Source organism: Bufo gargarizans, chromosome 11 (assembly GCF_014858855.1).
Source record: "Bufo gargarizans isolate SCDJY-AF-19 chromosome 11, ASM1485885v1, whole genome shotgun sequence".
Lineage (NCBI taxonomy): Eukaryota > Metazoa > Chordata > Amphibia > Anura > Bufonidae > Bufo > Bufo gargarizans.
In genome coordinates this window covers 7,006,173-7,021,028 of record NC_058090.1, presented here as the reverse complement: position 1 = coordinate 7,021,028, position 14,856 = coordinate 7,006,173, and the positions used below count along the sequence as shown (strand labels likewise).

Here is a 14,856-nt window from a genome sequence, read left to right as displayed (position 1 = left end):
TGTGTCTCAGAGCACCAAAAGACATTAAATTGCTGTTGACAGATCCTACTGTAGACATATTATATTGGTTGTTTCCTTGGATTAATGGTCAATCACTTGTGTTATTTTTTGAAGTGGGTCATATGTTCTATCACAAGACAGCAGCAGATTAGATACAGGAATCTACGTTGTGGCTCCGCTGATTGGAGGAGAGCTGTGTGGTTCTCCTCTAGATGTAAGATCCACATGTCCTTTTCAGAGGATTGAGCCCCCCAATACTGCAGCTCAATGGGGGGGCTATACAGTGATCATTCTGTGCATGCTAATCTCTGCATCGTATAGATCCCTGTGTCTGTCTCGTGATGGTGATGGGCCCTGGTCATACCATGTTTTGCATTCATGTTTACGTTTTTTTTTTTTTACGATTTAGATATTGATGTCATATCCTTTAGGATCAGTCATCAATATCAGATCAATGGCGGTCTGAGACCCGGCATCCCCACCAATCAGCTGCCTCTGGGAGCCGACGGAGCCAGAAGTACAAAGTTGTGTCCACTGTGTAGAGGCCGTGCCGGGGTACCGATGTGTCCAAGTGCACGGGATCCAAGCTGCAGCACGCCGGTGCTGGAAACAACATATCTATTACTTATTTAGTCATTTTGCTATTTATATTTACAGTCTTTGATTTTCCTGGTACGTGATTGGAGCTTTCCATATGAATTCCCATATGGGGCCGATGGAGGATCCAAATTTTTAGAAAAACGGCTGAAGGTGAGTGAATTTTAAAAGAAATGAGTGAAAAGAAAAAAAAATGAACTAACAAACAAATATAAAACAGCTGTCACCGCGCACGTTACAAACCACCTCATAAAGAGGTTGTTCAGTTTCAGGAAGTGGGATAAGGGACTGCCAACTCCCTCTGTCACCGCTTATCTCCAGGTGATCAGATGGGTTAAAAATCATCACAAGAGTCATGCTCCAAGCACATTAAATTGTCAGAGGATCCTGTAAAAATGAATGGGGTTTGCCAACTATATGTTGATCTAATCTATTGTGCTTTTGGGGGGTCTCATCCCTAAATTTGCGTGTAAATGAACATGTGTATTTGCCACTGTCAAGACCATTAAATAAACCGCTGCCGTTTTGTGTTACTCCAGGTATCCGAAAACCAACATGAAGAACTGCAGAATGTCAGGAAACATATCCACTCCTGCTTCACCAACATCTCCTGCTTTCTCCTGCCTCATCCAGGTCTTACCGTGGCTACGAATCCAAAATTTGATGGAAAACTTAAAGGTGGGTCACACATAACTTTGTTATCCTTGACACACGCTTTGATCACATAACTACAATTGAAAAGGGAGCTCTTATAAAATGATGGCATGTCGCTAGGATATTCTGTCACTTTATGATTGGTGGGGGAGCTACCCCCTCAAGCAATCCTGAGAATGAAGGGGAGACAGTGCTGATTCCTGTACAGCTGCGCCCCAGGCCACCGGACAGCTTCATTCAGGTGTATGGGGCGGCTGCAAGTTCCTGCACAAATGGGTGGCCAAGGCACCACTGTGCAGGGAAGGATGGTGAAGGGGTCCCAGCACTAGATCAGGACTGTCTCCCCTTCATTCTCAGAATCAGTGACTGTCCCAAAGGTTGGACCTCCACTGATCGCAAGGCGACTCAGTATGATAGGAATACTTCTAAAAGGGGTTTTCTGGGTGTTTAATACTGATGATCAATATCTGATCGGTGAGGATTCGACTCCTGGAACCCCAGCCAATCAACTGTTTGAAGTGGCCATTTTCTAGGTCAGTGACGTCACGTTTGTCGGTCACCTGGCATAGCTCAGTCCTATTCAAGTAAGGGGGGCCGAGCAGCAATACCAAGCACAGATGCTAATGTTGAGCGAACTTGTGTTTTAAGTTCGGCGTCTAAAGTTCGGGTTCGCGTTATGGATTCTAAATTCTCTTATGGTCCGTGTTAGCGGAATCCATAACGCGATTCTTCAATAACCCGAACTTTAGACTCCGAACTTAAAACACAAGTTCGCTCAACACTAGCTATCATCATAAGGACCGTGCTGTGCTTGGTAAGCTGGGAAGAGGCAATATGTTATCATATCAGATGACCCCTGGATGTGACACCACAGCCTTTATTTGTGGCTCTACTGCATAGGGTATATTGGCTCCTCCATGTGTCATCATTATTCCTCTTTTTTATCTTTTATACTCCTGGAAATCCCTTTAATTTCCCTGCGGGGAGTACCCGGGTGTGAGACTTATGTTGTGCAGTAGTTTATCACTGTATAAATGGCAGAAGTTTTGTAAGCCAGGGTGGTTTGTCTTCACAGAGATCGATGAAGAGTTTATAAGGTATCTGAAAATCTTTATACCATGGCTCTTGAGCCCAGAAAACCTGGATGTTAAAGAAATCAGTGGCAATGAAATAACCTGCCGTGGTCTGGTGGAATATTTCAAGGTATTTTTTAATGTTAAACTAAGTCCATCGTATGGATGAATAACATGTGACCTGGCACTATATGGCCCTAAGTCCATCGTATGGATGAATAACATGTGACCTGGCACTATATGGCAGTAAGTCCATTGTATGGATGAATAACATGTGACCTGGCACTATATGGCACTAAGTCCATCGTATGGATGAATAACATGTGGCCTGGCACTATATGGCACTAAGTCCATCGTATGGATGAATAACATGTGACCTGGCACTATATGGCACTAAGTCCATCGTATGGATGAATAACATGTGACCTGGCACTATATGGCAGTAAGTCCATCGTATGGATGAATAACTGTTAAACAAAAGTATATTTTTTTAAGTAGCTTAAAGAGGAGCCTTCACCGATCCTGACATTGTGAACTAAGTATGCTGCCATGGAGAGCGGCGCCCGGGGATCTCCCTGCATTTACTATTATCCCTGGGCGCCGCTCCATTCTCCCGCTATGCCCTCCGGTATCTCCGCTCACTAAGTTATAGTAGGCGGAGTCTGCCCTTGTTCTGCTGTAGCGCTGGCCAACCGCATCGCAGAGCTCACAGCCTGGGAGAAAATAACCTCCTAGGCTGTGAGCTCTGCGATGCGATTGGCCAGCGCTACAGCAGAACAAGGGCAGACTCCGCCTACTATAACTTAGTGACCGAAGATACCGGAGGGCATAGCGGGAGAATGGAACGGCGCCCGGGGATAATAGTAAGTGCAGTGAGATCCCCGGGCGCCGCTCTCCATGTCTGTATAGTTAGTTCACAATGTCAGGATCGGTGAAGGCTCCTCTTTAAGCTTCATACACTTAATGTAGAAAAGCTGCAGACACTGAGCACTACGAGTCCCTATGTTTCCGTATTAATTGTAGGCACTTCATGTGCTGCCATATGGTGCTACTGTATGACCCCAAATTAGTGAGAATTCACATATCCGTTTCATTTTCCGTTCTTCTGACTTATTTTCAATTTAAAAAAACGGATATCAGATGGAAATGGCTCACATGGATGCCAAGTGTGCAACAGGATCCGTTTATTTTTTTTGTTCTTCTGACGGATCAGAAGAATGGAAAATTAAACAAAGATATGAACTCTCTCTTAGGCCTCATGCCCACGACAGTTGTTTTTCTCGGTCCACAAAATGGGGTTCCGTTGTTCCGTTTTTGTTTCCGTGTGTCTTCCTTTATTTTTGGAGGATCTCCAGACATGATGGAAAGTAAAAAAGAAATCTAAGTCAAGTTTGCCATGCAAATGATAGGAAAAAAATGGACGCGGACGCGGATGACAATCTTGTGTGCCTCCGCGTTTTCCGTAAAAAAAATATGACAGGTTATATTTTTTTGACGGACTGAAACCGTGGATGACAAACAGTGCATTAGCCGAGTTTTCAACTGACCCATTGAAAGTCAATGGGTCAGCAGAAAATCACGAAAAACGGAACAACGGACACGGAATGAAACAACGGTCGTGTGCATGAGGCCTTACTGAGGTATTCCCCTAGAATAATTACAGAAAACTTCCGTAATACAACATTCCCCTCGACCAGCGGTATTTGTCCGGACGTTTCTCAGCATATTTACCGGATCGCAGGCGAATTACCGCCAAACCCCTTTATAGTTAATAGGCCAGGATGGCATTCCGGCAGTGTCTGGCAATGTCGGATCGGCAGACGCAAGTGTGAGACAAGCCTTACCTTGCATTCACCACCCGACCCTTAAGGCCCCTTTCACACAAGCGAGTTTTCCGCGCAAGTGCAATGCGTGACGTGAACGCATAGCACCTGCACTGAATCCTGACCCATTCATTTCAATGTATCTGTGTAGCTGAGCGTTTTTTTTCACGCAACAGTTCTGCGTTGCGTCAAAAACGCAGTATGTTTTATATTCTGCATTTTTCACGCAGCCCTGGCCCTATAGAAGTGAATGGGGCTTCAGTGAAAAACGCATTGCATCCGGAAGCAGGTGCGGGTGCGATGCTTTTTTCACTGATGGTTGCTAGGTGATGTTGTTTGTAAACCTTCAGTTTTTGATCACGTGCTTGAAAAACACATCAAAACGCATTGCACCCGCGTGGGAAAAACTGACTGACTGAACTTGCTTGCAAAATGGTGCGAGTCACTGAACGCATCCGGACCTAATCCGTCACGCTCGTGTGAAAGGGGCCTAATTGTAGTAGGCAGATATCCATTAGCGGGAGTCTGGCTGCTTTTCCTTGTGACCATTTGGTTGCCATTCATTCCTGCAGCTTATAATGTGTTTATTGATGTGGATATTAACCTTCTGTGCCTTCCAATCTCAGCCGGGAGACAAACGGGCAACTCACACAAGCCTTCCATCTGCATTGTAATAGATGATATATGTATGATTACACTGGTATGTGTGCTGTCTGAGGATTTCTACATTGAATTCTCTGCTATTTCTCTGCTGTCAGACATGGCCGCACACGCAGAATTGTGTCGCATTTCCTTTCTGCAAATGTGCACAACTGTGTTTTCTTGTTCTCGGTTCCCAAGGGGGATGATGGGACTCATGTAAACAGCTGGCCAGATTGTAGACGGCAGGGTAATAAGTATTATGTAGTGTGGATTCAACCTTCTTCTCATGTTCTGATATTTATCTCATGCTCCAGTCACATCTAAAGCTGCATTCACGGATATACCCTGAGCGCCCTAGCTCAGGCATGTCCAAAGTGCGGCCCTCCAGCTGTTGCAAAACTACAACTCCCAGCATGCCTGGATAGCTTACTAGGGCATGCTGGGAGTTGTAGTTTTTCAACAGCTGGAGGGCCACAGTTTGGACATGCCTGCCATAGCTGATAGTATGTTATGCAATTTTCTGTGCAGCTGCATATTCTTATATCCTTACTACATGGTGCCTGCATAGGCTAAACTTCCCAGCTTCTTTCTGACATTGAACCAGAAGGTAGCCGGTTGGTGTGTGTGCTCAGCAAAATTCTGATTGCAGCTTTGCATGTGAACAGAGTATAAGATTCCCTTTCAGTCAGGTCCAAGAAGTAAGTATTTGTAGAACTCGACATTCTCTGTAGATTAAATCTTGATGGTGGCCAGTGTTGAATCCACATCATTAGACAAGATGGTGATAACATTTGTTTTAATTCCATAACAGGCCTATATCAAGATCTATCAAGGAGAGGAGTTGCCACACCCGAAGTCCATGTTGCAAGTACGTTTATTTTACATGCTATAAAGGCAGCCAAAAAAATAGAAAACGTGCAGTCCCCCAAGTTATTTGGGGCCAGACAACAGTTGTTTTTTTTCCAGCTAGGAGTCTAGTTAGGTCACTTCCAATCCCCTCATAGACATGTTCAGTTTTCTCAGCAGCAGCTGAATCCAACATCTGCCATAGGGGGAGAGTTGGGAGACCCCATACAGTGGAGGCAGACAAGGGCAGTTGCTATGGGGCTTGGCCAGGACACTGTAAAGAGTCCCTGCACTTCTCTAAAGAGTCATCGTTCAGCCACTCCCCCCTTTTGGAGGCTGCTCTAAGTAGTGCTTTTAGGATCCCCTGCTCTTGTCTAAGGCCCCTTGCAGACGAGCGTGTCCGGATAAGGTCCGGATGCGTTGGGGCAAACCCACGCGAGTAGGTACCCAATTGTAGTCAGTTTTGACTGCGATTGCGTTCCGTTGTTCAGTTTTTATCGCGCGGGTGCAATGTATTTTGCACGCGCGTGATAAAAAACTGAATGTGGTACCCAAACCCGAACTTCTTCACAGAAGTTCAGGTTTGGGTTAAAGGTTGTGTAGATTGTATTCTTTCCCCTTATAACATGGTTATAAGGGAAAATAATTGCATTCTGTATACAGAATGCATAGTACAATAGGGCTGGAGGGGTTAAAAAAAAACAAAAAAACATTTAACTCACCTAAATCCACTTGTTCGCACAGCTGGCATCTCTTCTGTCTTCTTCTTTGAGGAATAGGACCTTTGATGACGTCACTGCGCTCATCACATGGTCCGTCACATGATCTTTTACCATGGCGATGGATCATGTGATGGACCATGTGATGAGCGCAGTGACGTCATCAAAGGTCCTTTTCCTGTGCACAGCAAAGAAGAAGACAGAAGAGAAGCCGGCTGCGCGAACAAGTGGATTAAGGTGAGTTAAATTATTTTATTTATTTTTTTTACAATGTACTGACATCAAGAGATGTATCTGTAGATATCAGTGCATTATACAAGGAAAGGATACAAGTGAGAGAATCCTCCCGTATACCATAGTTAAGCCTGAGGTTTCTGTCTCTCATACAGTAGGTCCTGGGTTCAAGACCTGGCAGCAGACAATCTGGAATATTTATTTTTTTAAGCACTATTAGGGCACATTCTCATCATCGCTAGTTATTTTTGTTGTTCTGTTAGAGGAGCAGAACAAGGAAAAAAACAAAATGCATAACTGACCTGAATGGAGCTGAACAGACCCAACTGACTATAATGTGGTCTGTTCAGTTGCACTTTTTTTAGCAGAAAAAAAGTCCTCCATCCAGGACTTCCTTGTCTGCTCTTTTTGGTGAAATCTGCAACAAAGGCCCTAAACTGAGCCTCCAACGCAAATGTGAACATGTGCTTAAAATGCTGAAGGCCCATCCCTAGCTATATGTGGGGGAGCCCAATGATGGAGCCCCATGATTTATGTGTACACCCTTGGCTCCATATATATATTTGGCCAGTACCGATCAAATAACCAGGTATTGCCGACATACATCTAATATAAATCGTCTAATTATGACCAGCGGTGACAGACAAACCAAGACCAAACAATCATGTTAAAGGGCTTGTCCCATCTCATCATTACTAAGGCGAGATGAGACGAAGCGCCAACCACAAGATGGCTGGCAACCAGCGTACAAGGCCGGCGCTGCACTGTTTCAGTAGCTCCAGTTGCAGTGCATGAGATCTACGGAAACGGCACAGCAAGCGACGGTGTCTTACTAACCTGGAAACAGCATAGCTCTCTGTGCTGCTCTGTTTCTGTAGCTCCCGTGCACTGCCACGGTCTGTTCCACCCGTTCTTTAAGGTTTGTGCTGATCCCCAATGCATTTAAGAGATTCACCGCAAAATAAAATTATCTGATCCGAAGAAGTAATGGATTTCCAAATGTGACAGTCAGTGTTGGCGGACATTGCAGAGGCCATTACTGGAAGCTGGGTGCAAATTACTGCATGTCAGCCAAGCCAGTGACTCCTCCAAAAGGAACTGGGACCCGTCTGTAGAGCACCCCATCTTTCCTCCTGTCAGTACAGAGCAGGGTACTGATGAGCTGGATGAGATGCCTTAGGGCTCTGTCACGGATAGTGTTGCAGAAAACTAGAAGATACAAATAAAGATCCGACTGACTTGATCCCAAACTAAGGAACATAAGGGTTAGGGTTAGGGTTATAAAAAGCCCTAGAGCTCTCCCTGACTGCTCAGCCCATGCAAAGATCTTTATGATAGATAATTGCATGCCCTCGTACCTAGACTGTGTGACACCTAAAAACCCTATAATAGTGAGGGGACACGACCACCAGCTCCCTACACTTAATACGTAGGGAGTCAGGGTCACCTAGGATCAAGCCAACAGGAAAACACAAATAAAGGAACAGACTTAACTGAGGAACCAGCAGTTGCAGCATCTAGCAGTGAGCACCATCCAGGAAGTTGTACAAACCGCAAAGTGATGCAGTATGGGAGGGGATATAAAGGGATGCAATCAGTGCAACTAGATGACAGCTGAGAGAGGGAAACGAGATGACAAAACGAAACCAAAACAAAAGAACCTCAAGCAAGAGGTACTGCAGAACGTCTGTCAGAGCTTCTCAGAGATCTGGCGGTGACAGGCTCATGCTCACGATCGTAACGGCCGGTCCATAATAGAACAGTCCTATCCTTGTCCGTAATGCGGACAATAATAGGACATGTTTATTTTTTTGGTGGAATAGACATACGGACATACAGACACAGAGCGCTCACTGAGTCATTTCTGTTGTTTTTTTTGCTGCCCCATTGAAGTGAATGTTTCCACATACGGGCCACCAAAAAACGGACACAGACAAAAAATATGTCCGTGTGCATAAGCCCTTAGACGTAGTTCAGGAACGTACTGGTTCTCATTGAAGAGACCCAACTGGTGTATGGAGACTTATATACTGGCAATATGCAAATCTGAGGTCTATAGGACGACACTTATTGATTGGTTGGGAAACAGCAACCAGGTTGTATTTTTCTGTCAGTTTTTTTTTCCATTGATAAGCAGTGGAGAAGAGCCACTGATCTATCGCTTCTCACATAAATCATGTGCCTATTTATCTGAATGCCCATGTTTTAGTTTATGTTACCTCGGACCAAGATTCTTTCTTTCTTTTTTTTTCAGGCCACAGCAGAAGCAAACAATCTCGCAGCCGTGGCCACAGCAAAAGATTTGTATAATAAGAAAATGGAAGAGGTAAGAATGGAGACGTGAGAAGGTGACATGAACACTGCAGCCTGGGCAGCTCAATGCTACGTCAGTGGGGCAGATCCAGCAATACGCTCTGCAATTTAGACAGGGTAAAAGTAGAGCAGACAGGCAGAAACTGCACCAGATTCATGGTAATAAATGTCACCCTCTCACCCTAACCCTGCTTTCACACCTGAGCGTTTCTCAAACGCGCGTTTTACGCGTTTTAACGCGCGTTTTTACGCGCGTTTTTGTCGCGCGTTTTTATGCGCGGTTTTTGTAATAGTAAACGCGCGTTTGACGCGCGTTTGTGTGATTGACTGCAGTGTCCTATGGCGTCAAAACGCCCCAAAGAAGCTCAAGTACTTGATTATGCATCGGGCGTTTTACAGCGCGATCGTACGCGCTGTAAAACGCCCAGGTGAGAACCATTCCCATAGGAAAGCATTGGTTTTCATGTGTTGAGCGTTTTACAGCGCGTTTGAACGCGCTGTAAAACGCTCAGGTGTGAACTTAGGGTAAAGCTCCCTGCTCTATACAGATGCAGTATAAACCTACAAAAAAACAAGTCTTTAAATGGCCAAATATAAAAATAATAACCTTTAATAAATTAATCACAATGATATAAAAAGATGAAAAACACAACCACTGAAGTGCGGTACCAACTGAGAGACACAGGATAATCATATATATATATCACATATAAAGAGCACTGTGTGGGGTCAGTAGAAGCATCTCCATCTATTCAATTTTCAGACATTTGTATGGGTCATGAGTTTAAAGTGCCTAGTGCCAAATATAAATTACCCAAATAAAACATAAGTCTGAAAAAGAATTATAAATACCCCTCACACAGACAAGAAAATGAAATCATACAGTAAGACAAAGCTTACCCATGCTGTAACTGACAACCTCAGGAGGACCGCACACCCCGACGCCTGTTTCGGCAAAACACCTTCCTGAAGGTATTTTGCCGAAACGCGCGTCTGGGTGTGCGGTCCTCCTGAGGTTGGCTGGTAACCTATATGCGCTATACAGATGCAGGCCTGGCTGAGCATGCATGTGTTCTCATTAAGGCCTCATGTACACAATATGCCACAATATGCAGGCACCGGCAGTGTGCTACCCATATCACGGATGCAGACCCATTCACCTGAATGGGTCCACAATCCGGCGGTGCGTAACGGAGGCACAGAACCCCACGGAAGCACTACAGAGTGCTTCCGCAGGGTTCCTCTCTGTGCCTCAGCATCGCGAAAAAATAGAACTTGTTTGATTTTTGATTTAGATTTTTTTTGCGGTGCGGACAGATCACAGACCCATTCAAGTTGAATGGGTCTGGATCCGTCACGACTGCCACAAATTGCAGTCCCCAATGCACGTAATGGCCGTGTGCATGAGGCCTAATGAGAGAGGCGTTTTTTGCAAACCTTTTCCATGTGTAGATACATTGTAAAAATAATCATTACGATTTTGCAACTCTTCCTCTTTTTTTTTTTTTTTTTTTTGCACGCTTTACAGGTATGTGGGGGGGACAGACCCTTTATGGCACCCACTGACCTGCAGCATAAGCACCAGGAGCTGAAGGAAGATTCTGTGAAGCTTTTCCGTGGTGTGAAGAAAATGGGGGGTGAAGAGTTCAGCCGGCGATACCTCCAACAACTAGAGAATGAGATTGACGAGCTCTACGTCCAGTATATCAAGCACAATGACAGCAAGAATATATTCCATGCCGCCCGCACCCCGGCCACGCTGTTCGTGGTCATATTCATCACATACGTGTTGGCTGCAGTCACCGGCTTCATAGGCCTGGACATTATCGCTAGTTTATGTAACATGATTATGGGACTCACGCTCATCACGCTGTGTACATGGGCGTACATCAGATACTCAGGAGAGTACCGAGAGCTGGGGGCAGTAATAGATCAAGTGGCTGCAGCGCTATGGGATCAGGTATTACTCAGTAATTATTCTCTGACATTTATTACTTACATTTGTCTTTAGGAAAGTCTGATGAAAACTGATGTGGCCGCCATTACAGCTCCCACAGGGTTGTCAGTCAACTTTCCTCGAGTCCTGAACAGACAAGGCAGGGTGCAGAGGTAGCAGTTAGGCTAGGTCTACACGACGTCATTTTTCGCGCGACATTTTGTTGCACCAATGTCGCGCGACAATTATTATAATGGCAGTCTATGGTGTCGCACTGCAACATGCGACATGGTGCGACTGCGACGCGACAGTCGCAGAAAATCCATTCGAGATGGATTTTTCTGCGACTGTCGAGTCGCCGTCGCAGCATGTTGCAGTGCGACACCATAGACGCGCGCGACAACTGTTGCGCCCTATCTGTAAAAAGTTGCGCGACAAATGTCGTCGTGTAGACCTAGCCTTACACCCAGGTCCTACTGCCTGAATTGGGACCCGTAACACAGCTGTTATTAGTGGGGGTTTGTGCTGACCCAATGGCTTCATGCTCTTCTGATTGGCTCCATAGGCTCCCTCTATATTTCGGTGTAGGTAGTGAGATGAGATGGGGTGCACGAGCCCACGAGCGGCTCTGTGTAAATATATTCACTGATTCCTACCTCCTAACTATAACCAAATGATACGAAAATTAACATGATTTTTTTTTTCTTCTTTTTGAATGCTGCTGAAATAGGGAAGCACCAATGAGGTAGGTTTCCGAAGAATTATATGTATGAATTACGTGTCTGATCACTGGTACTTCAGGTGAACCATTATTTGGAATACGGTTAACGCGCAGTAATCTGGGCCACATTGAACTGATTAATGCACTTCATTTAGTAAGTATGGTGGCGATTTCTGTATTTTAGGCTCCAGGGTATTTCTCAGCACAATGTGCGCGCTCTTGCCAGTACGTCGGCTAGTTACCGTCTCATTGAATTCACATGCTTCAGCCAGCATCGCACAGTGAGGGCGCCCGGACATGTGAGAGGACCCCTGCTCCGTACACACAGGGGACTCGCAACCCCCTGTTGTCATGATCAGAAGGGGTTCCAGCCATCAGACCCCACAGTGTTCATACATACATTACATTAACCCTTTCACTATCCAAGATACTGATATTAAAGTGTGGCTGAGTATTCATATAACTTTTGATACGTCATACAGACATATCAAAGGTTTTGATAGATGGTGCTCTGAGCCCTGAGACCCCCACCGATCCCTACAATGAGGAGAGAGCGCTCGCTCCATTCTCACTGCAGAGTATGGAAGACGGGTCCATAGAATTTCCATTGAGTCGTCTCGCTTCTTATCCTGCAGAGAGGAGAGCGCAATATGTGAGCACTTCTCTCTCCTTTCCTAGCAATCGGTGGGGGGTGTCTGCACTCAGACCCCCACTGATCAAAACTTTTTATATATTTCTATGACATCAAAAGTTTTATGAAAACTCAGCTCATTAACCCTTTCAATACTGTAGACCACCAAGCACGCCGATATTAACCCCCTCATTGTCCTGCATTACCAGGAATAATAATATTAACCTTTTAATTGCCCTAGACCAGGCATGCTCAACCTGCGGCCCTCCAGCTGTTGCAAAACTACAACTCCCAGCATTCCTGGACAGCGTACAGCTATCAGTCTACAGCAGGGCATGGTGGGAGTTGTAGTTTTACAACAGCTGGAGGGCCGCAGGTTGAGAATCCCTACCCTAGATTAACATGAATAGGGAAATTAACCCCTTGAGTGCCCCAGAATATCAGGAATATTGATATTAACCATTACACTGCCTAGATCACCAGGGTGCTGCCACTAACACCTTTACTGCTATAGAACACCTGCCATACAGAAATTAACCCCTGCAATGCCTTAGACCACCAGGGTTGTAGACAGTAACCTTCACTGTGCTAGACCTGAAAGCTGTGTAATAATATGCGTCTGGCTGCTTTATAGCTAATTATGTAATTATTAGGGTTCTGTACATGAATATGTATTTGGTAGACTTCTGTATTTCCTAGCTTAAGGGCAGCAGTGCTCAGGTTGAACATTTTATTTAACGCCTCTGACTGGAGGTAGCCATTTTTGACCCAATTTGATGGCATGGATCAACGATCTGCAGTTTGCGGCCCTCTAGTTGTTGTGAAACTACAACTCCTAGCCTGCTGGGAGTTTTAGTCTCGTAATAGCTGGATTGTCCCAGCTTGGCCGCTAGTATAGATAACTGGAGTTCTGCCTGCAGGTCATTGTTTACATAGGCAGAATAGCCTCCTGCTTGGTATCTATCAGCTCACAAGACAAGACTATGCAGAAATATAAGTTGGTTTTCTCCCCTTTCCCTTTTGCAGGCCCTCTATAAGCTTTATAGCGCCGCAGCTACGCACAGACACTTATATCACCACGCGTTTCCTGCTCAACAACCCGAGGCTGGTGCTGAAGATCGCGAGAAGAACATGTAACGTCTCTGACAGGCCCACAGTAAAAGCTGCATGAACTTAAGTGTTCACCAACTGGTAAATATTAATGGTAGCGCGTTATGACTACACCTTGGAGAGTGCGTTCTACCATCACAGTTGTCGAGGAGGATCGACCCTGTTCGACACCTTTTAATTACGGAGACCCTGGTGTGGGGTTTCGAGGTTGGTACCACCAGACTGCTATGGAAATGCTGGGGCACATAACCAAACATACAATGGCTTATGCTCATTTCTTTTTAAACACACGTGTAATGATATACTTTTTACTATGATATCTTGCTTATACGGTCACCACGTTCATTCTTTTACATACACACATTGATTCTGATGAATAGTTACTCACTGTCCTGTTGCAGCTTATGCTAAGGGAGCAGAAAACCGATGCCAGCCTGCCATGTATTCGGTGGTTGCATTGGCAGGCGCTCTGTATCGCTGCGAGCATTAACGCTGCCTGTACACTTGTATTTATGACTATATTGTATATTTTGTTGTTATGGTACATACTGGTTATGGCGAAGATGTTTCAAAAGGTTTTATAAACGTACATTAAAGACGATTCTAAGAGACACTTGTTGTGCTGTGAGTGGGACTGACTATGGGCCTTGTCCTAAAGGAGTTTTCACACCTTAGGGCTCATGCACACGGCCGCTGCCTGTTTTCGGGTCAGCAAATTGTGGATCCGCAAAACACTGATAACGGCCATGTGCATTCTGCGGAACAGAATATCCGGCGCATAATAGAACAGTCCTATCCTTGTCCGTAATGCGGACAAGAATAGGACGTGTTCCTTTTTTTTTTTTTGCAGATATAACGGAACAGACAAACGTGTGCTGTCTGCATCTTTTGCAGCCCCATTGAAGGGAATGGGTCTGCATCCGACCTGCAAAAAATGCAGATCACATGCAGACAAAAACACGTTCGTGTGCATGAGCCCTTACTCCTACTAGGGATCTGACCTCTGGGACCCTGAGAATGAAGGAAAGGTAGTGCTGATTTCATGTGGAATCCACTTTAACATTTTCCTCTGTACAGCTGTGTCCAGGTTACCTGTGCAGGTACGTGCAGCTGCCCCTTCCCTGGCTTGTCATACACTGGTCAACGTTCCCTTATCCAACAGCTATCCCACCCCCCTCCCGCAGAAGCCTCCGGGGTACAAGGCGCCCTATTCCAGAGGCCCTTCTTTATTTCTTTGAGTCGTCTCCGGTCTGGGGCGCCGCGGAGGCCACTGCTAATTGAGGCCCCGTCTTCACTGCGGCCTACTCCCGCATCGGCTCCCTGCTGGTTCTTTTCTCCGGGCTGGCTTCTCCGTTTGGCCGGGGCTATAGCGCTACCTCATGCGCAGTCTCTCCACACGCTGGATTTGGTACGAGCCGTTCACATCAATCTGTCCCGGACGTTATCTTTCCGGCGGACGGATTCCCTGTTCGTCATTCCAAAGGGGCCGAGACGAGGGCTGGCTGCGTCTAAAACCTCCATTTCCCGATGGATTTGTTTGGCCATTGTGGAAGCGTA

The 14,856-nt window shown here is 45.5% G+C and overlaps 1 protein-coding gene across 1 annotated transcript in view; it reads left to right on the top strand.

Annotated features, from left to right (window-relative positions):
- Positions 1 to 13,854, top strand: part of ATL1 (atlastin GTPase 1) — a 31,422-nt gene extending 17,568 nt beyond the window's left edge. Inside the window, exons 7-14 of the mRNA XM_044272008.1 lie at positions 658 to 750; positions 1,137 to 1,275; positions 2,327 to 2,454; positions 5,601 to 5,657; positions 8,843 to 8,914; positions 10,430 to 10,861; positions 11,568 to 11,582; positions 13,216 to 13,854. Coding sequence (XP_044127943.1) covers positions 658 to 750; positions 1,137 to 1,275; positions 2,327 to 2,454; positions 5,601 to 5,657; positions 8,843 to 8,914; positions 10,430 to 10,861; positions 11,568 to 11,582; positions 13,216 to 13,326 — 1,047 coding nt within the window. The 3' untranslated portion in view covers positions 13,327 to 13,854. The remainder of the gene's footprint in view (positions 1 to 657; positions 751 to 1,136; positions 1,276 to 2,326; positions 2,455 to 5,600; positions 5,658 to 8,842; positions 8,915 to 10,429; positions 10,862 to 11,567; positions 11,583 to 13,215) is intronic.
- The last annotated feature ends 1,002 nt before the right edge of the window (positions 13,855 to 14,856 follow it).